Source organism: Ochlerotatus camptorhynchus, unplaced genomic scaffold, assembly GCF_037179485.1.
Source record: "Ochlerotatus camptorhynchus isolate MF236.1 unplaced genomic scaffold, CSIRO-AGI_Acam_v1.1 ptg000220l, whole genome shotgun sequence".
Lineage (NCBI taxonomy): Eukaryota > Metazoa > Arthropoda > Insecta > Diptera > Culicidae > Ochlerotatus > Ochlerotatus camptorhynchus.
Window position 1 is genome coordinate 3,164,910 of NW_027040710.1, and position 23,224 is coordinate 3,188,133.

At 37.3% G+C, this 23,224-nt stretch overlaps 1 protein-coding gene across 6 annotated transcripts in view; it reads left to right on the forward strand.

Annotated features, from left to right (window-relative positions):
- The window catches only part of sky (GTPase-activating protein skywalker), a 183,062-nt gene that overhangs the window by 112,334 nt on the left and 47,504 nt on the right, over positions 1 to 23,224 (forward strand). For all 6 annotated transcript variants that reach the window (XM_065225032.1, XM_065225030.1, XM_065225029.1 and 3 more), the window contains 2 exons: positions 3,459 to 3,661; positions 3,732 to 3,936. In XM_065225032.1, the coding sequence (XP_065081104.1) occupies positions 3,459 to 3,661; positions 3,732 to 3,936 (408 nt within the window). The remainder of the gene's footprint in view (positions 1 to 3,458; positions 3,662 to 3,731; positions 3,937 to 23,224) is intronic.

The following is a 23,224-nucleotide window of genomic DNA, read 5'->3' on the forward strand; positions in this document are numbered from 1 at the left end:
ATAGCAATTACCTTTGTTGTAATACTTCCTGCATTTCCATGGTAATTCTGGGAGGAGGTTCGCGTCTAGTCCGCGTCAGGAACCGTTCACGTCCACCTGCTATCATCCGTCCAGTCTTTTGCGTATCCAGCGATACCATCGAAACCACCAAATCTCACGACGGACACATTATCAGCACTTCCCCAGCTAATTTACCAACCGGACCTAGTTCAAACTCGCACACGGTAACGAGAATCTCGATAGAACTACACGCCGAAAGCGTCACATCAGAACACAGTGAACCGGCCTCCCGGTAGGCAATGAAAATCACAAACACACTTACACACCGCTGGTTATAAAAAACACACTCGTGCAATTAAACGGATCCAATAAATGTCACTTTCGCGAAAGCAAACCCGTCGTCTTCGAACGGCAAAAAAAAAGAAAAGGAGATCGGTGAGCAATTTTGTGATACGGAATCTCACCTGAAAATCAACCGGGAATGCACGAATTTCACCACACCCAACTGCGAAACACGTTCTTTTAAACACTTTCGGTATCAATTTCGGTCGAAAACATCTGATATCTTTTTCCAGTTTTTTTCGGAGCGGTAAACTTCCCCTTGAAAAACTAACTTTTCGGGTTAAAAATGTCTCGAATTTCTTGGGCATTAGGATGGTACAGGCATAAAAAGCTCTCACTTAAAAGTTGGTAGCAGACAAAATGTTAATAAGGTATAGGTAATAAGCTTGGAATGTCATGTAGTAGTAATGCAAATGGTATTTTTAAGCAATGATAACAGTTTTTTTATTTGTCGCGGATTAGTATTTGAAGTCGTGGATTTCTTTTGAGGAATCGCGGATTTCGCAGTTTAAATTTTGAAAATGTTGTAACAGCCCTGCATCTCTAACGCCGTTTTTCACAGCTGAGACTTTTAAGTCGCAAAGCTTGAAGTAAAATGTTGGGGGAGGTAGCTCATCGATTCTTCCGGTTCGCCTCCTAGCATCGTGCTATAAGGTACCAGGCGATAACCAGGGTAGTTGATCGATAGCTCGATGACATCATTTCGGTAGCGTCTGCAATGGGAAATTCTCATAGCAGGCGTTGACGATGGGACGTTGCGAGTTGTTGAATAGCGACTATCGTGGTAACTCACCGATTACCTGTCGATCTGCCAAATTTGGAAAGACGTCTGCATTGAATTGTCTCATATAATAATATTCCGCCCACTATATCACAAGAAATTGCGAGTAGCTGAGTGGAATGGAGATAAGTTAAGCATTGGGTACAGGACCAAGTCTCCCCTGGGTGGTGCCAAAAGATGAGCGCAATAGAATCATCAAGTTGCCATAAGGCACGGAGTGAGACTATTGCATGGCTGGGTAGTCAAAGTCTTCCATTCGTTAGTCATTTCAGGTGGATTAGAACAGGTTTAGGTGGGCGTTGGCCAGATTTGGATTTTTCAGATATAATCCTGGATAGGACCCTGTCATTGAACGTCGCGTGAAAGTGCAACTTAATGAAGGCCTAAGTACTTTTTCATAGTTTTTAGTTTTCGGATTTGAAAGATCGTCGGTTACAGTGGCCTGCTTACTGAGCAGAAAAACGCGGTCCCAGGTCCTTACATATCAAAGAGATTTATGGTAAAATCGCTTGTGTATCGTGTATTTTGCGAAACTCGTTGTTGTCGTTGGTTCCGGGTTTGAAGGGATACAAAAAGTTGAGCAACGGTATTATGTGATATGAGGGGCTTGGTGGCCTTAGAGCAACCGTTTTGCTTACTGAGCAGAACATCATGAGTCTAATCTCAGGCCCATCCACATTCAAGATTCGTCAATCGTTTTATTTGTTAATATGACTACATGGTAATAACAGCAACTCGGTGATTAAAAAGGTGCTCGTCTGCCTAGTGGCAAACGTTTTTGCTTACTGAGCCGAAGACCGTGGGTTTAGTCCCAAGCTCCTTCGCGTTATATGATCGTTAGGAAATCAATTCAGCTTATCGTTTACCAAAACGAACCCTGCTGCAAACCCAACCCTCTTATCCAACATCCCAGTGATTCCTCGTGGAAGTGCAGAGGTGTTCTCGGCTTCCATCAAAGCGAGTGTCATGTCAACACAATCCTTCCCATTCCTTTCTTGACCTGTGTTCGGGCGCGGCCGGCGCTGGTATTGCCTAATTTAAGATCACCAGTTTTTACACATTGAGGATGATTGCTAGTCCCAAGCATCGTCTATTGGTTCTCTGTGTAATTACAGCTGATCTGGCAATAACAGAGTAGCAACCGTGGGCGGTCAATCAAGCTCAAGCTCAAGCTCAAGCAAAGCTTGAAGTAAAATGTCCTTCATGGCCATGTGTACAAAACAACTATATATTGCCCTATTTTTAGGACGTGGATATGAGTTGAAAAATTTGTCACCTTAAAGAATACTCATCTAATCACCCACAACTCGATTTGAAGAAAAACCATGGACACACATGGTTCTTTTATCCACTATGTTACTTTAAATCACGCCATGCTTCCCCATAACGCTTGAAAATAATAATCGTTGACCGTTTTAGTTGTAATCCATCGGAAGCTAATTGCCTTCGTTTTTCGAGCATAACAACTCAAACTAGATTAAAACAATCATCCAAACACTTCGATGGAAAAGGTCTATCGTGTGCGCACGGTAGCACACATGACTTTTATCACACGTTGAAGGTAATCAAGCTCGCGGTCGATCTCAAGTACCAATTATATCAATCATAGCTTGATAGTTGCTCTAGAGCTAATCAATCTATAGCGGTAAACTTTCAACAGCAATTAATAGCAGCCTCAAAGTAAGTTTCCACGCGTTATTTTAGAGGGAAACGAGCTGGAAGTGTGTAAGCCTTTGATCCTTTGAACGTTTCCAGAGTAATCTATGGGGAACGGTAGATTGCGTATGAAATACACTACTTGGTCGATGACTCTACTAAACGGGGTCATCAGGCATTCAATGACGATAAGAGCTCCATCCATGCACATTTCTACAAGGCATGTAGGCAATTGTTGCATGAACTTCCAATCATTTAAGTGTTCTGCATTCAGTCGCGTAATATACCGTATCCCTTTATACTCCAACTGGTCACATAACGTGTGGGCTAGGATCGATTCTGTTATGACGCATTGCTATTCTGTAGACTGAGGCTCATCGTCGGCAGTTGGGGCGCTGGGGACGTCACCCACTCGTTGATTCGTCCATTATGCAGTTTGTTGTTGTTCCTGTAAATTTGTACCTGAACCTACCTCGACGTCCGTTGCCCCCTTTTGTGTAAACACCTCTGACATCACAAGTTGAGTGAGGTTAACGACTGCTGCAGCAGTTTGTGTGCGAACGTTCGTGACTGAGTGTGGTTGAAAAATGACTATTAATTACGTGAATAATCCATTTCGATAACCGATCGATTTTCAACCCTTGTCAATTTTTTTTTTCTTTTTTCCACTCAATTTCAGGGAAGAAACCAAACCTAAAAACATTTCAAGATGTGCAATCACTCATACAGCAGGGTAAGAAACGTGAAGCCAAACTAGTGCTAAGGGAAAATTCGTGGCCCACAAATTCGCCGATCCGATCGCAGCTATGGCCGGCGCTCTGCACTCAGCACCACGTCGGCAAAACGATGCTGGATGGCTTCTACTGGGATATGGTGAATCAGGTATGTTCCATTGTACACAGTTGATAAAATAAGCTGAAGAGTAAGGAAAAATGTGCTTGTTCAATTCCAGGTCTTTGGCACGACAGAACTACCCGAGAAACCCATCATGCTACCGCCCTTCGTCGATTCCACCCACTGTCTACCATATCACTTAACGCGGAAAGGTCGGGCGGTGGCAGATCGGGTTGTCAGTGTTCTCGGCTACGCGTGCCCCGACATCACCTACAGTCCCACGCTGTATCCCATAACAGCTATTCTGCTACATTTTATGTCCGGTAAGTCCTTTTAAAGTATTTTCATTCAAACTGACGCCTTTCACCGGAATAGCCCCGCTATAGGTTGCTCGTAAAACAGGATTAACTGGAGAAAATGCTTTTCTCATTTCACAAGAGGAAATCACTCCACCTTTTCCCAGAGCGCGAATAATCCCCTTAAAATAATAAGTGGAACAACCACCAAATGTTTGCAATTTCAATTTACGCGGCGATGCATGAATTCTACCACCAACACAAACATTGGCTAATCCAATTATGAACTCATTGCTTCCGTCGTCGTCGTCGTCGACGACTATAAGTCTGTATGGAAAACAAGCATCGCATTCTTGGAAGCACCATCTTCGACGCCTGTTTAAAACGTAAAATGTTGCTTCCAATCCAAAATTCACACATTACCTGCTATTTTTTTTTTCAAAGCAATGGAAAATTTTCACTGCTGCCCTTTACCGCCATTTATCTTTGACAGCTTGAAAATATAATTTTATGACATCGTGTCGTGATCAGCGTCGCCTTTACTTTTGTTTGTACTACCCTGCCACCGCTCTAAACCGTATTTAATTAGCCAATTCGAACTTGCACGGCTATAATTACCATTAATCTTCATTTAAATATTTATAAAATCAAATGAGAGCTCGGAACGGCAACAAACGGGGCTAGACTGGGACTGTTTAGGTGTGTCGGATGTTTATCCTTCCGTTCAGTGATAATTGCTGCAAATCTTCCTTGGGGTCGGCAAGACGGCACGACGCAGTTCCGTGAACAATGTACACGTGTAGAGCGCGGTAAGTGTCCTAAATAGTTTGATACACTTGGGTGGAGTGTGTTTATTACACATCGATGTGGTATTCAGATTAGAGATCGAGTCGACATATCATCGTTTTGTCTTAGACATAATAAACATTGCAAAATAAATTGTCAGCAATGAGTTAGCAGCAACTTTGGATAGGTCAAATCCTAGCAGCAGTAATCTGGAAAACAAATCAAAGATCTTATCCCTACGGTGTAATCTGAAATTTGGGCTGTTTAACCAGTTTTGCCGAAACTGGTTTTACCGGTAATTCCGAAATACCGGTTTAAAACTGAAAACCGGTAATTTATGTGTCTAATGTTTGATGTTTATTAGTTCACTCAGAGTAATTATAAGCTTTACGTTAATTCTGATAAACTCTAATAATCTACAAGTAATAATTTAAATCAATCCAAAAATCTTAAGTTTTCATATTTTCAGGGGTATATCTGTATGAAAATTGTATATATATAATCACGATACCGGACTTATGGGTCGATAGGTACGGTCCAGGTGTGGGAGCTGCCTTCCCGGCGTCGGTAGCATTACGGAAAACAAGATCGACGGAAAACAAATAGAGGAAAAAAAAACTATTCCGGATGGATCCGTGATTAGGTTGTATTAGGCTTTTGTAAAAAAAAGCTCGTCAATCGCCGATTTCTTTCGAATAAAAGCTAATCTCGATTGCTCTACCATTGGTATAGTTTGTTGCGAGATTTAGCATTCATCCGAGAGAAATCGGTGACTTGCAGTGGAAATTTCTTCCCGCTTGGATGTCGCGATTCTGTCTGTCTTCTTCTGGGAGTTACTTCTAACTTTCTCCGAAAGTTTTTTTTTTCTGACTGCTTTGGAAGATCTTTCCAACCTCTGCAATTCCTTTAATTTATTGATAGTTCGTCGCAGAGTTAATTTCCCGGGAATGCTATATATAGAATGTTTCCGGAAAGAATGTGTATTTAGCATGCCTTTTTTAACACTAAATCAAAATAACTTCCTTAGAATTGGGAAACGTGATTGTTGGTGAAAGTAGTGGAAATTGATTCCCAGGATGCCGGTACTGGTATTTCAATACATTCAACCCCCCAGACAGAAATCCTGGCTGTGCCACTGATCGATATATCAAGATTTTTATTTGATTTTGATTGAAGTCCAAGACTATTCGCGATTACGTGAAATGCTTTTCTTTTTAATTTTTGAAGTTGGCTTGTCGGCATTATCGTTGTGTTTGAAGTTGTTTTTGATTAAGTATGCTTCAATTGCAAGGCTGTTACAACAGGCGCGGGTTCCGCAAATTTCGCGATTTTCGCGGATTTCACGACTTTTACGGATTTGTTGCGGATTCCAGCCGTCAAAATCGTGGAAACATTAAAGATTCATGTCAATGGCGCGAATTTTGTATGGCAATTTTTAGGAAAAATTATCACAATTTTCTCTTTATCGTGTATTATGATGTACAGAACAGTGATGCCAAAATTTCAGTTTAAACTGGATTCTTCCAGTTTTTTGGACGCATCCAGCCAAACAGTTAAAGTTTAATCTGTTTAATTTTGTCGAACCTCTAACGGAATCCCTTTATGAAGAGCTTTTGTAATGTGTTGATTTATTTCCTATTCATTCCTTTATAATTGCTTATCTTTTGATAGATACGCGTATTTCGTCTACTACTTGCAGACTTAGTTAATGCCAATTATTGGTGTTTAGTATTTTTTTTTTGTTTTTTTTTGTTTTTTTTTTTTATTATAGTCACTTTAACACTCTTGGGTCATTCGTGACTTGTCCGGGGGTGAGATTTGAACTCGTGACTTTGCCGTAAGAGGTATGGATGTTAACCACTACGCCGGGGTCTCCCCCGTGTTTAGTATTTGGCACTGATGAAATCTGCAAGTAGTATACGAAATACGCGTATCTGTCAAAAGATAAGCAATTATAACGAAAGTAAAAGGAAATAAATCAACACACTCAAAAAGTTAAAGTTTGAAATCTTCCTTTTTTTGAGAATTCGCCCAGTTTTATCTTGTTTTCCTCTGTTAATAGCAACATATTTTGAAGTATGATTACCAGTACAGAATGATTAAGTGCTTGCACTTTAAAATTTTATATTGTAATTGAAATCTGGAAATGCAGTATTTAATTGAAATGTAATATTACAATTGAAATTTACAAAATTCGTGGTTACGCTACGATCAAACTCGTTTGAGCTTGAGAACTTGGAACAAATCAGTAAGTTTCAGAACAATGGAACTATCACAAATCTTTCCATCAATATTAATGATGTATCTCTGTTGAATTCTGATAAATGTGGGTGTCTTAGCGGAATACCTGTATAAAGAAAGAAGGATTAGTAATTGCCATTTGATTCCACCACCTTATTCGCTTATCTGTTGCGTATTTCATCTACAATGTGCAGACTTCTTCAGTGTCTTGTGATAATACTCGACTATCTCTGTTGTTTATCTACCAATATTATTTGAAATTATCGGGGATTGGTATGCCGTCGTCATCTTCTCTTGTGAATTTCGGGATTACTTCGAGAGGCAACTCCCCCACCTGCACAGAAAAAAATTCTGAATTTAAACCATCGCGCAAAATCTCCCTTCGTTTGATTTTGAGCTATCATTACACGCAAACCAAAAATCTATTACAATGACTGTTAGTTCCATTTCCTATCATCCTCTGTTCATGAACATCGCAGCGAATGTTAGAAGTTCACCTTGCAGGCGATGTTATGGTTTTTTGCCTTTTTTATTTCGTGTTTTGTCTGTGCTTTCACCTACACAAGCAAGCATTTGCCTTGATTTTTATGTATAACATGGTAGAACGACGCACACCCTTGCCTCGAATCTCTCCAGCAGAAAAAGCATACGAAGTCGAGTGTGAGAGGAAATAAGCGCTTCTTGTTTGCTTTTAGGCTATCCTTATTCAGAAGCATGGAGAGAGTAGTGGAGAAAGCACAGGTCGCAACGTTCGTTGTTCGAGTCCAGTCGGCAACCTTTTTCCAATTTTTTTTTTCGACATAATTAATTTACCTCACTAATACACTCTACATTTTTCGGTCTCCAATTTTCTTGCATTGGACCGCAGCTAGGTATATCGCATCCTCGGTTCATGCGGTCTCCACTTACATCCTCTGATGATGAATCCCACATAATTGTAAGCGAATCTTACATGCACCGGTTGGGTGTAGCATAAACAGCGAAATCGTTTACAAGCTTGCATACAATATTGCTAAATTATTCTATATTGCGCTTAAATTTACACAAAATATCGCGTAAATTTATGCCAAATCTAGCGTTAATTTTATGTGCGCTATATCTCGCAGAATTTTACATGAATTTTTCAAACGGTGTTTACCCTACCTATCGACCCATCAACTCATGGACCGGGAGACCAACGGCTTTATTTCCCTGACCAAAGATTTTATGCCTCAGCAAATTACGAGTTTATCTGTTCATTGTTATACGACTTCTGGTTGTCTGAACTTGCACCCCGACTTTCCTTTCTGGAGAGTTTTCTTAGACCTGGATCTCAATTATTTTGTAAGCATGAACTCTTAACAACTGTTAGAAGTTTCAGTGTTTGAAATGCTATTTACCACATCCTGTATCCTGTATCAGCTATAACATTTGTTGAAAATCTTGCACATGCTATTTAAAGGCTCATTAGCACCGTAATTTGTACGAGAAGCCGAGATGTTGAAAAATATTAAGAATCTAAATTTACTCGTTTGATATTGACACTCAACTGCTGTAGAAGTGAGCCGGACATTGATTGCCGACCGTAAGATATCAGCAATGAAGGTAACCTTAGAGACGCCACGGCGAACACTAAGTAATTGTATGGACATCAAATTACAGCGATCACAGGATCACTCCAGGGTAGCCACTTTAGAAATCCTCTCTAGGAATCACTTAGAATTCAGTCTACAATTGCCTTAGTATTCTCAATAGTACACGTGAATACATTTTAATTTATCTCCATAATCCTTTTTAAAAGTTACCGTTTGGAAATTTATCCTTGGAATATTCCTAATAACCTCCTTGGAGTTTAATCTCAGATTGGAAACTTAAATAGAACCATCTAGGAATTCTCACGTTTTTGTTTTCAGGAAATTCCCTTAAAATTCAACTAAGGCTTCTGAAATCCTCCTCCTGGAAGTCCCCCTAAATCTCGTTATGATTCTTATAAAAATTGTTAAAAATTCTCCATGGAACTTTCTTACCGTTCTCGTCTGAATTCCTTTGAAAACTGTTAGAGTATTTTAATAGTAATTCGAAATATAGGGAAGGTCATTATTGTGAAACCGCGTTGAATTTGGTGTTAGCAAAATGGACCTTTAAAAATACTTAATTTCTCGGACTAGATTTTTTTTCGAAGGAATTTTGAGAACATTGTAAAATTAATGTCAGGGATAACACCAAGGTATTTTAGAGAAAATTAAAGGGAGTTTCGGAAAGAACTCATAATGATTTTAGAATTTAACTTGACTTGTGTGAGTGCAGAGTAACATTTTTAAGTGGCTCTGTGGAAAATTTCAAATCAATTATGAAGAGGATCCCAGGATCCGTGAACAATACCAAGTAAATAGAAATTTGAGCAAGGAGGATTCTGAATTCTCAACAAAATTTCAAGAATTTTTTAAGTGAATTACTTGGGAATTCTAAACATGGTTGAATCGAATTTTGAATATAATTATACCATGAATCTTCAGTAAATTCCTATAAAAAGCTTAAAATTCGTAGAAAATCTAAGGATGAATTGCATGTTTTTTTTTATGGATCTGCAGAAATTTTCTAGACTGTCACAAATATATTTTTAGGGACTCTCAGAGAGAATCTCAATATTTTTCAAAAGAATTCTGAAATAAACTCTGGGAAAAGATTCAAAAGGAAATGTTTGAGAATATTTTAATAAAATCCTTTATTGTCGGGGTAGTTAAAAATATAGTCAAATTAAGAAGAATTCGAACACAGGTCTGAATTCGACCCAGGAAAAATGCTGCTGTTTAGTAATGACTCATTCAACCTAGTGATCATTTCGAATTTCGGTTTTATGCTTAATCGCACAACCGGGAAATGGATAATCGGAATTTGTTGGTCACCATGAGATCTAAACATTTTTTTAAAATTCCATGATCCCAGAATTAGATGAGTGAAGTCTCAGCCATTTGATTAATTTCAAGTTCGGAACCTTAAATTTTAATGTTCGGCGTTTCAAATATATTGCTAGTTTTGGAAACTTCTCACGTTCCCTAATCTTCTTCCAAATCCCCCGCTCCATGTCCGGAATATTGAATTTTTAATAAAACACCCTGAACCTTGAAGATTTTTATAAATCAAGGATCATATAATTTTCTAAGCATGAAATCTTAAAAAAATGTAAGCCTCACAATCTTCATTGTTATCCCAAACCTTAAATCGTGATCTTTTCTGTTTTCAATTTAGGCAAAATTGAATTCTATTAGAATTTCCTCCATAATATACTCAGGTCTTTTTTTTTACACGGGGGATAATACCGTTTAAAAAACTGTGTAAAAAACAAACCTACCAATATTTGGATTTTCTACATGTTAAAATATTTAAAAATAAATGGATTTTGATGCCAATGCTGCTCTTGTCCATATAGACATATTTCAAGAAAATTCTGTATTTACACCAAAAATTGATAGTACGCCATTCGATTACCTATGGCTTGAAACGGATATACTTAGTGTTCTCCTGAAATCCCCATGTACTTAGTGTTCTCCTGAAATGAACTTACCCAAGCAACAATTTTTGTTTTATTTAAGTTTTATAGCAGTTGATATAACCAAATTATAAAACCTTCACTGACAACCACATTGCTTTAACAATCTCCTGAGAACCGCAATACAGCCATGTCATGGCCAATTGGCCCAGTTTTAATGCAGTCATTAAAACTTGATATGCGAACTACTTTAGGAGCATAGGATTTATGTCAGTTTTATCACAATCTAGACGTGATTGTTAAAAATGAAAACATAAAACCTCCTCCAGGTCAGAAAGTTTTAGCAGCCTTCTAATGACTACCATAAAACTATATTACAACCGCATAAATCGCTCCTGAAGAAGTTGATAAAACATGATACGCAAAACATTTTGACAACTTTGAAGGTTTTAAGTTGGGGTTTTTGGATGATAGTTAATATTGAGAAATATTTTATTGTGGTTTTATTCTTTCGATGTTTGATGTGAAATCATGATCCTTGTCAGTTGGTAATAATGGCTGATATTATTGTACATTGAAAATAAGACGACTTTATTATAATTTTAAACCAATCTGTATATGCTTCACAGCATGCCGTACAATATTTATGGTGATTATTATACCAAATAGGAGCATAAATTAAGTGCGCCATATGAATACTAAAATATAGGGATATTTTTAATTTGTCTGCATTAGCACCATGCATTAAAGAGACGTTCAAAGGTTATCTATTTAGTACAAAACTGTTACTACTGTTGAGCAATAACCAGTCACATATTATTTAATTATACATAGATGTATGAAAGTGTTTTATTGCCTATCAATTAAAGCGTAATTATTCATACTGTGTGAAATTTGTGCATACGGCGACATTTTTTTTCGTTATAACTTGCTACTCCTTAAAAAAAACCTCAATATAACATATTCTCCTAGATTGGAATTCTATAGCATAACATAAACCTAATGGTTGTATCTTAGCAATTCGTAGTCCAAATTGAGAGCGTTAAGTTATATTTAAGCTATATAACTAGCTTGCTGGTTTTATTCGGTACAGCGAATCAAAACAAAACAAAAACCATGACCACCTGTCAAAAAGTCAACATTCCAAGCGATCCTCCTATTTTCGCTTGTAATCAAGATGTAAGAAATGCTTATTGGATCCACTAAAAGCTTTTTCAATACAAGGTTTTAAGCCGTGATGTCAATACTGGCCATCTCCAAACGGATTTAGTGAAACTGTCGGCGTTGCTTTAAGAAGGGTTTGTGGATCTTTCGGAAGTGTATCGGAAAGCCGCTTGTTCAATATTTTTAAGAGCTCCTTCACCGCACTGTGCCTTATGTAGGGATCGTATAACTGTAGTTCCTCCAGGAGTTTCATATTGTCGATCGTCTCATCTTCATCGTGTTCAGAAGCACTGAAGGGGTTTTCATTTCATATATCTGAATAGATTTGTTTTTTATAATGACAAAAAAATTCAGAGTATTTTTTGTTGTAGCAGTATATTTCTTATCTGTGAATCTTAGGCCTCTGATAAAGATGATAGTTGTAATGAAGCTTTAATGAAGGTCTAAGACTGCTTCAAGTTTTATATCGGTCATAAAAAGTGTATCATAAAACATAATTGTATGTTTTGTTTTGGTTTTATTCTTCAGTTATAAGTAGTGATGCAGAACCACCTTACAGCTACCGTTAAAACTATGAAGTCTGAGTTTTAATTTAGTAGTCATAAAACAGTTTTATAGACGACTTCACGGCCTGATTTTATGACAAGCACACAAAACCGTAATACAACCACAGGCTGGAAGGGATGCTATGATAAAACAATGATAAAATAAGAATAAATCTTCCAAGCATTTAGATTGTTACTTGGGTAGTGTTCTCCAGAATTCCCATTAACTCTATGAAATGCCCCTAATAATTTTCTTGGAAATCTCTTTTAAATTTTCTAAAAATTATACTCCTCAGCATTCCTTAGAAATTTTCCTCAAAGTTTTGTTAGAACTATCCTCATAATCCAGGATTTAAATTCCTTAAAACTCTTTTGAAATACTCCTAAGAATAATTATTTTCAGTATTATTTTTATTAAAAATGTAAACCTCAAGTTACAAATTACCCAAAAGTGTTAAAGTGACTTTAATAAAAAAAAGGGAAAAAAATCAAAGGGTTGTGTCCTATACACGACCGCAGTAGGACGTAGAACTACGCAAAATTGATGTATGTCATGCATTTTGATTATTATACTTTATCTTAAATTTTTAAAGTATTCCAATGTTTCGGTTATGGTTCAAAACTCGCGACAATTCATGTTAGCATAACCAGACCACGGTTCACCTTACGCATGCAGGGCTGGTAGCAGGTCACTTTTTAGTGACTTGGTCACTATTTTGAAGCCAGTCACTAAAAGGTTACTTTTTACTCCAAAAAGTCACTAAAGTCACTATTTCCCTAAAAATAGTCCCTAAAGTCACTTTTTAACTACTAAAATAGAATGAAATTTAAGAATATCAACAAAATGTTTAAATTGGGTACTTGGCACTAAGAAAGTCTACAGTAGTTTTAACAAAAATTGAAAATTTTAATCAGGGTGACCAGTGAACCGCAAAACTTTAGAACACCAGGAAAAATATTGGGAAATGCCTTCAATTTCGATTAGATTCGTCTGGAGTTCGACCGGCTATGTTTCAAAGGTATTTATCTGTAATAGGTTTTCAAAAGTCTTTCAAGGATGATTAAGAACTTTAAAAAATCCAAAGTAAATTTAAGAGAATTTTGAATGACACCAATATATATCAGAGAAGAATACCAAAGTACAGACTACGAAAGTCTCATGTAAAATTAAGTGTTCTGAGGACCGATTTCTCCATCTCCGCTTAAATCTAAAGCCAGGTTTACCTACATAGTTAAACTTGGCTTAACACATACGAGCGCCGCTTTTGATTATTGTTTAAATTACTAGAGACGCAAAATTCAGCGCCGAAACAAAATATTGGAAATAATTCCAATATAATTGAGAGCGAATTTTAACGAGAGTTCTGAGAAGAATGATGATGAGGATTCTAGGTCCAATTATAATAAGAATTCAAAATTTGTTCTGAAATTTGGCTTAAGGGAGCTCTGATGAAAATTCCATGAAAATCCCGTGAACTCCAAAGATGGTCTCTGCGGATAGTTCTAAAAGAATTCTGGGATGATTTCTGAAGATACTTCCAAGAGAATTCTTAAGAGTTCGAAAAAAAATTCCGAGAAGAATTCCAATCAGCTTTTTGTGGGTTCAATCTCAAAGGAATTCTGAGAAGATTTTCAAAGTTATTCTGTGATGGATTTTTGTTTTGAGAATTCTGAGGAAATACTTTGGGAATTCTAAATTCTAAGGAGAATACGAATTGAATTTCCAATTGAACGCAGGGGAGAGGTCCAAGATTATTCTAAGCAGAAATCTATGAAATGTCTGAAGTCAATTGCATGGAAATTCTAAAGAGAATTCAAGTAAATTTAAAATGGATTTATGGAAGGAGCCTTCAGGGAGTGAATTTAACGTTTTACATAGTCGGAAATGCTTAACGTCAAATATCAGACACAGAATCAAATTCAAGATCATAAAAAAATGGGAATTACTATTTGCTAGTCATCATGTAGAACGTAAGCAAAAGTAAATAATTCAAATCACTTCAAATGCTCTTCACAGGAGATTCCGTTGTGAGATTCGATTAAATGAGACGAATTTATGAAATTTGATTGTAAGTTCCATGTCATAAAAAGTTTATTTCAATATCAAACCGTATTTGAATTTCTAAGTTACCACATAAATGGCAACTTATTTAGTATGTACAAGTCACTATTTGGTCACTATTTCCGTAATTTTAGTCACTAAAGTCACTACTATTATATCGCATCAGCACTACTTTAAATTTAATGTAATGGTTAAGAATTGACAGAATTTCCCCTACATAATTACCTTGGGTTGATCAATGTTAAGTTGTTTTGCTGTGATCAATGTACACTAAATTTGACATCGACATCGACTACCATAAGAACTGACACTATTTCATCACACAGTTTTTGTTGATTTGCACCTCAGTATAGTACACAAAAAACGCCATGCATGTGGTGGGATAAAACAATTGCCAAAAAATACATTATTTTTTTTCAATAGCTCCATCATTAGTTTTAAGATAGGTTTCTGAAGCAGATAAGAAAGTGAAGATTGCATTTTATGATAACGCAACAGGCAGTTGTTTTACCTGTCAGAAGACGGTACTATAAATATTGAACAAAATGTTGGTTCATATGTCAACGAAGTATGGGAGGAAGGGGTATAACGATCATACGGGGTTTAAGCACTTCTTTGTTCTCCAATTTGGAGGACAACCCCAACATAAAATTACCATGCATCATCATTATGTACTTAACAGCATGTTCGTAGAATGATTGCAAAATAGAATACTGTGACTTTTCTCAAATTAAACGTTTGGTTTCCAATAAGTAGGTGCTTTGTACAACATTAATTGAAAATTAGGGGATTCAGCTATTGAATTTCAAAGTCATAATCATGCGTCGATAGGTAGGGTCCAGGCCTTCCTGACTTCAGTAGCATTGGCACTCAGTACGGAAAACAAGAACGAGAAAACAAATCAAGGAAAAAAACGATACTCCCTTAGCTCAGTCGGTAAAGGCGCAGCTACGAAGCAAGCCCATGCTGGAGGCAGCTGGGTCTGATTCCCGTCCGGTCTAGGAATTTTCCGGGTTGGAAAATTTCTCGACTTCCCGGTGGATGGTACAGGCATAGAAAGCTCTCAATTAAATTGTGGAAGTGCTTCAAATAACACTAAGTTATTATTATTATTATTTAGCTTTATTTAGGAGGCTTTCAGCCTTAGGCTGGTTCGCCTCCAATATAACACTAAGTTGAGAGCAGGCAAAATTCTAATATGCTATAAGGAATAAGCTTGAAATGGTATTCTTAAGCACTGAAAACAGTTTTTTAATTGTAGCGGATTAGTAGTTGAAGTCGTGGATTTCACGGATCATATTTTGAAGATCTTTTAAAAGCGCTCCAATTGTTTCGAATGAAATGAGATTTTTAAAAAATTATATAAAAGTTGCGATCTGCTATGGGACAATCTTGCTGAATGATTATATATTTGTTCCAATCATCAAAGTATCAATGCCAGTTGATTTATATGAGGGTAAGGACAAACGTTACTTGGCTTGGCTGTGCGTGCGGTTTGACATGTGTGGGTTTGCAATAAAGAAACATGAGGGTTCATGGTAATTGCAGAAGGGGTGAAATCAAACTTATCGGGATCGGGTGTTATTGTGCCTCTAGACCCCACCGATCATGTTTAAGGTGAATTACTTGAAAATTCGAAGAATCAATCCAAGGTTATTCTTAGCCACAAATATCTGAGGAATATTTCTCGAGAATTAAAAATAAAGTATGTAAACGTATTTGAAAAGAATTATGAAGTGAATGCAATTTTTGCTGGATACAATTTCATGAGTGTTCTACAAAGAAAGTTGTGGAGAAAATTTTCAGGGTACATCAGAAACACCTCCGAAACGATGGGGAAATTCTTGGATGATGCTTGATGGATATTTGCAAACATATTCGGATAAGAACTCCAAGGGAATTCAGAATACAATAAAAATGAGTTGAATAATTCAAGGAGACGTTAAACAAAAATACGGAAATAAATTGTAGAATTTTTTTAAAAAATCGAAGAGTATTGTAAAATGAATACATAGATTGATCTGTTCTGCGGAGAGAAGTTCTAAAATTTTGTGCAGCAAATTTCAGGGGCATTCTGAAAAGAATTCCAAAATTTATCTAGGGAGTTTTGTAAATAATACTGAGGAAATAATACTTGGGGAATTCTTGAATAAAACAGTGCATAGGCATCAACTTAAAGATCATGCCACAAGTTTTATGAGCGGACTTAACAAAAGGATCCAAATTCACAACTGCTAAATCAGGTCTGTAGTTCAATTTAAAACGACATTTCGTTAAATGTTTTATACAAACTCGTTCAGTTTTTTTTTAGATATTTAAGAAAGAAAACTATGTGTGTTTGTACTAGTCTGCGTAAATAAATCTCAAATCTGAAAAGTGTGAATGCCAATCACAACCCAATGATCGTAATGATGAGTATTATCATACTTTGGAGTTAGGAAAACGAAAACAAACATATTCTTTAAAATTAGTTTTTTAATTATAAAGTATTGTTTAATAAATTAAATACCAATTAAACATATAGATGTATAGATTTTATGAGCAAGCAATCAAACGTGTTACAATTTTTGAAAAAGCATGAAATTTTATACATACAGAAGAAAAAAAAAGACAGATTAAACATATATTTTTTTGTATTTCCCCCTCATGATTTTCAGAACTTTTGAGTGGGGTGATCAATGTAAAACTTTCGGCCTTATGGAGATAAATGGAGTCCTTAGGATGCATAGAGCAGTTAATTTTGGACTGGTATGGTGAAAATATCAGGGAAATAGATACCAGAAAGAATCATAAGATTATTCAAATCAATCCTGAAAGTAACTCTGCATGCATCTTGGATCATTGTAAGGAAATTGTTGAGAAAATTTCAAAGATATCATTTGAAGAGTTATCTTCAAGAAATCTAGAAATTCTAGTCATTTACTAGACGTAAAACATCTCTAATACATTCTGAGACAAAAATCGGTTTTTGAAGTGGATTTATTTAGTCATCAAATCTCAGCGAGAACTCGCTAGCAAAAAATAAACGCTTGTGTACAACTACCCGATCGACACAATAATTAATAGCGACAGCTGGCATATTAGACGTGGGATAAGATTATTCTCCTTAAGGCCCCTAAATTCGTTGATTCGATGCCAAGTCATAAATCTTGGCCATTTTTGCCATTACACGTTGTTAAGCTGTTGTCTACTTGTAACGAGAGTGATATGACAATCAGCGCTGTCTGAAAATTTACCAGCCAGACACAACATAACTCTTCATAGCATTGAATTACGACAATTACCTGCTCGTAAATTCTGATAGCCACGTTATCAATATTTGCTTTCCGTACAAGATCCCGCTGAATCTAGTTCCACTGTTCGAACTAACCGAAATTCGATTCCACATGGAATCCAAAACAACCACAAAACGAATTGATACCGCAGAGCTTCATCACTTCTCGTTTGAATGACATGTTCAAAGAAACAGATATCGAGTTCAAATCAAACAGACAAAACCACTCACAAACGGCAGGAGATTTACTTCTTTACATCAAAACAGATTTTATTTTCTGCTATTTTTGGGGGAAACAAATTCTGAGTTCACGCATAAACACACCCCTCTGTGTCTCTTGAACTATAGCACGAAACGTTCATTGACGTCGTCGTCGTCGTTGTTTGTTTTGCTTTTTCGCTTATGGTACCATCCCACTTCGACACCACCACCACCATACCACCGATCGCACTTTCCGTGTATCGCGTGCGCGAATCTCGCGCTCACCGCAAGCGAATGGGTATCATTGTTATTGTTATCATCATCCGAACCGAAGGAAGTTATTTTTGTTTCAATTCGTTTCGGTTTTATTATTTTTCGGGGACCGATTCATTTTTTATACAATGGTTTAGTGTGTTTAAAATTAAAACTAATGTTGATTCAAAATTTTCTGTACTAGCTACTTAGAAAGTCCTGAAATGTGAATCCAGATTCATGTTTTAGTAGTGGCTTGACTGGTCCGGAACAATCACACAGTGTCCGATGTTGAAATCTTTGAAGCCATTCCTAGGTTGCTTTAGTACGCGCAATACCGGTGGAAAATTACCATCGAATAAAATTTTACATGAAAAGAAAAAAGAAAAAAAAATACTTAATCGACCTTCTTATATGGATTTTCCGGATGGTGAAGAAAGTATCCAACCAAGAACCGGTATTCAATTTTCTTATTCCTGAAACTTACACGGTTCGGTAGCAATTCCCATCTCCAATGGATTAGAATGAATCCATGCTTTATACGAATTTCTCAGAAGAAATTGAGTTTCAACTTCTTCACAGACGGTTGATAGCTTTCCGAACCCATTCTCGGAATCGAAATTTTATTCTCTTGTTAAACGCTATTATACCTCTCGCGTCACTTTTCAAATAGACCAATCTACCTTGATCGATTCTCTTCATCGACTCTCTCTTTCGTGAATAATTCGGCTACAGAAACGTTGTATTAGATGCTAGATTGTTGCTTCTTCCATCGATCTGCTTGTTGAAAATATCTGGAAACATCTTAACACGGCCGTGGCGATCCAAAGAGAAAGTCGATCAATGTAGATAGGACCTATCGAAAAGTGACGCGAGACTTATATATTGTACATGGAAATTGCTATTGAAACGGCTACCCACTCTGGTTGTATCCAGTTTCTTTAACAATGTAGAAGAACAACTCAATTTGCTTACTGTAACAAGATTATACGCAGTCGTGGCAGTTTGATTATCACGTTATTTTTAGACAACTTGTACAAAAGTTCGCCACGGTTGCTGCTGCAGTAGTAAAGCACTTTTGAAAATTGACACTTTCAAAAACTACCGGATTTCCTGCTTGTGGCAATAAACAGGCTGCTGTAAATAGCCATTCACCCGATGCATGTGTCATTCCGGTGTCGTGTACGTACGCTTAGATGCTTATCTTATCAAACTTCTGCTATCTGCGAGATCCAGGGGACCGCCTATGGTAGGCCCATACCAGGCGATGATGGAGTGGCACGATCGAACAATTCAAAATATTTTCCCTACATCCCACGTGAGCCAGTCGGTTTGTTAGTGCAACAGTGATCCGCTGCAAACTGGAAATGCGATGCCCTTGTTCACCGGGAACTAGACGTTCCACGATCGTTGTGGTGTGTGGTGGGGAAGGAGGAGGAGAACCCGCGAGTGAAAGGTGGCAATAACAATATAATTTATTTAATCTGCACACCCAAAGTATGGCCGAGGGAAGCTGATTGAATTGCTGTTTACTGTTTACACAGAGCTACAGCGAGTCTTGAGTTGAGTGGAGAGGTGGAATTGCGCGGTGGCGTTTCGCCTGTCATATCGCATTCCACCGGTAGGCGTTGTGTTATGGTTGTAATAATCAGTGTTTTATCGTTTGTGTGATATGCGTTTCGTATGCCGGTTAAGTTCAATGTGAGTTTATTTTTTTCTGTTTTAGATGCAAGGTAAGTTGATTATGTGCAAAATGTCGCATGTCTCTACTATGATAATTATCAGGGTGTCAACTACCTAGAAACCATGAAAAATCAAGGAATATCAGAGAGTTCACTTGTGGACCTGGAAAATCAGGAAATCTCACTGAATTTCATTCAAATTTAGATAAATATTTCTTAACGCACCTTTTTCGATCCAAACGCACTATTCAAATGACAGTATCTGAGCTACACGCTCAATGATCTTAAAATTTGGCGACTTTTCCTAACTTTTGGAGTTCAATCTTATGGTAAAGTTTCAGAATTTTAGGTGCATGTTATATGTCTCCTAAAAACAAAAGTTGCATTCTTGCCCTGTGGGTCTTTTTAGATTGCCATAAACTGATCATTTTTACTCAGATTCTCATTCTACTTGCACTAATGCACAGTGAAACGAGCCTATTGAAATCATGCTTTTTTTTAATTGCGAGTAAATGTGTGCTTTAACAATGGCAATGTCTTCGAAGAAATTTATTGGACTAAAATAGTCTATCTGTTTGTTCCATTAGGGTGATGATGGATGTATCCACGTAGGTGATACAAAATAACATGAATTAGTGTCTTCACAAAACATGTACATCACGTTAAAACAAGCAACTTTGCTGAAAACAGGAAGTTGATATCTCTAAACGTTGACGAGATATAATGCATTGTTTGTGGAACAGTTTTTTCTTCAATGCCGCATTTACAATAAAATAATACAATCATTTTATTGCTTTAAAATATTCTACAAAGTTTATCAATGCATCAAAGTTCCCATTTTTTTCGAATATTGTGTATCGCTATGATGCATATTTGAGAAGTAATTAATGCTTTTTTTTAATTTTGACACTTTTCCAATAAGTATATCTTGAACTGAGGCAAGTTGTGGCAGATCAGTCAACTTTCATGGAAAAATACTAACTTTCGGCTAAAATATGCACAACATTTTATCTCATCAACGTATAGAGATAATTTCTGTTTTCAGCAAAGTTGTTTGTTTTAATGTGATCTACATTTTTTGCGAAGACACTAGCTCATTTTATGAATATTTAAAAAAAAGTAAATTTTGTATCACCCTAATACGTGGATACATCATCACACTGATGAAACAAAAAGATAGACTATTTTAGTCCAATAAACTTCTTCGAAGGCATTGCCCTTGTTAAAGCACAAATTTAAACGCAATTTAAAAAAAAAACTCACGGTTTCAATTGGTTCGTTCCACTGTGTAATGGTAAAATACATGCTCAGTTCCGTTGGAGTACGGCAGTGTGAAAATTGTGAGAGTAGAAAGCGAGCAAAGGTCAATTTTGAGGAAGGTACGAATCGGGTTGATCTTCTCCTTTACCAAACTCCCCCCGCCACCACTGGCAAAAGAGATGATCGAAAATTTGCTCACGTACCTTCGATGTGCGGAAACAGTGATATCAGTGATATTTTTTCAAAACTTGTAATCTGGCATCAGAAAATGTCCATGCCCAGTTTGAAAAAAAATCTTTGTCAATGAAATGTTTTCTATGTTTCAGAAGCATTTGAATTGTTGTAGGACTGTGAACTAAATATTCAAATTATCGAAAAAAAAGCTTCATGACCGCTAAATTAAAAAAAATGGTTCTTTTAAATTTATCCCGGAATCTTAAAATGTCTTTTCATGACGCATGCAACATTTTCTATGCCCGTGATCGTTCCATGTTGCAAAATTTTCCTCGTTCTAGAATAAGGTATTGCAATACTTCGAAAAGATCAATATTATCAATGATTTCACCATGCACAAATCAATAATAGGTTTGTTCCGATGCGTTAGTTCATTAGCTACAACGTAAACCCTATTAGAGCGCATGATATGAATATTTACGCTCATTGTTTTCAAAACAAAAGAAGCACTCCTAGCGAATCCCCTTTTCCTACGTTTATCCGTAGGACGAAGGAAATCTAATGGCGTTTAAATGCGTTAGGACGGAATTGAATCTCGTAGAACGAATTTAGAATCAAGAAGCAGTATAAGATTTTAAACAATATCTCAACAATTTGTGACTCCTTATCAAATCCAACGGTGAATAAATTTAGAAATCATCTTTGACAAAAATATTCCATTTTTCGTTCAAACTCGTTCAGAAAAGAGAGGTAAAGCGCGGGTTGTGCTTAGTAGGATGGAAATTAGATCAAAAAACCTAATGAGATTTTTTATAGACTACGATCTTGAAAAGTTGTCTTGATCCCAGAAGTACAGAAGATTCTTTATCTTTGTCTTAAAATTGTCAACATTTGTCTAAAGGGTGTCCACGATGAAATTGTTCTAACTTTTTAACCGTTGGGCAGAATTTAATGAAAATTTGGGTGGATTTAGTTCATAGTGCATTATTTACATCCTGCAAGTTTTAAAGTCCTGTGATCAAAACTCGCGGAAATGGAGTCGAAAGAACAGCTCGTGCGTGATAAAATCTTGCGCATTCATCACGAGAACAAGGATCTCTCGCATCGTTCCATCGCTAAAACGTTGGGAATCGCGAATTCCACGGTGTCGCGAGTGATTAAGCGGTTCGAGGAACGGTTGACCACCGATCGGAAGCCCAGAAGTGAAGGAAAAAGTATTCCGTACAACACCAAAAATCACAACCGCGTAGTTGGGGCCTTCAACCGAAATCCGAACGCCTCCGTTAGGGATGTGGCTAAGAAGCTGCACCTAAGCCGAAGTTTTGTCCAGAAGGCCAAAACTAAGGCTGGGCTTCGAACGTTCAAGGTACAAAAGGCCCCTAATCGCGACGAGAACCAGAACAAGTCCGCCAAAACCCGTGCCAGGAAGTTGTACCTCAACATGCTGACGAAAGTTGAATGCTGCATCATGGACGACGAAACATATGTGAAGGCCGACTTCAAACAGATCCCCGGCAACCTGTTTTTCACGGCCAAGGATAAGTTCAGCGTTCCGGAGCATGTTCGCACTCAGAAGATGTCCAAATTTGCGAAGAAATTCCTGGTTTGGCAAGCCATCTGTACGTGCGGGAAGCGAAGTGCACCTTTCGTGACCCAGGACACGATGAACGGACAGGTGTACATAAAAGAGTGCCTCCAGAAGCGGCTGCTTCCTCTCCTGAAGGCCCACAACGTCCCAACAATCTTCTGGCCGGATTTGGCCTCATGCCACTACTCCAAGGACGTGCTGAAGTGGTATGCGGACAATAAGGTCAATTTCGTGCCGAAAATGTTCAACCCTCCCAACACTCCGGAGCTCCGCCCCATCGAGAAGTACTGGGCGATTATGAAGCAGCACCTTCTTAAACGACCTAAGGTAGTGAAGACAGTCGAGGAACTGAAGAAAGTATGGGTTTACATGCAAAAAACGGTTGATTCACAGGTTGTGCAGAATCTTATGGCCGGGGTTAAGGCCAAGGTGCGGGCATTTGCGTATGGACTGTAAATAAAATACGAGTAAAATGGTAAAATGAAGTTTAATAGTTATTTCTCAATCCCTGAAAATTTGATGGCAATTGGATGAAAACTCGAATTTTGCGAATCAATTTTGTGTGTGGTAATTTCATCGTGGACACCCTTTAAGTCCGACAACTTGAATATTTTTCT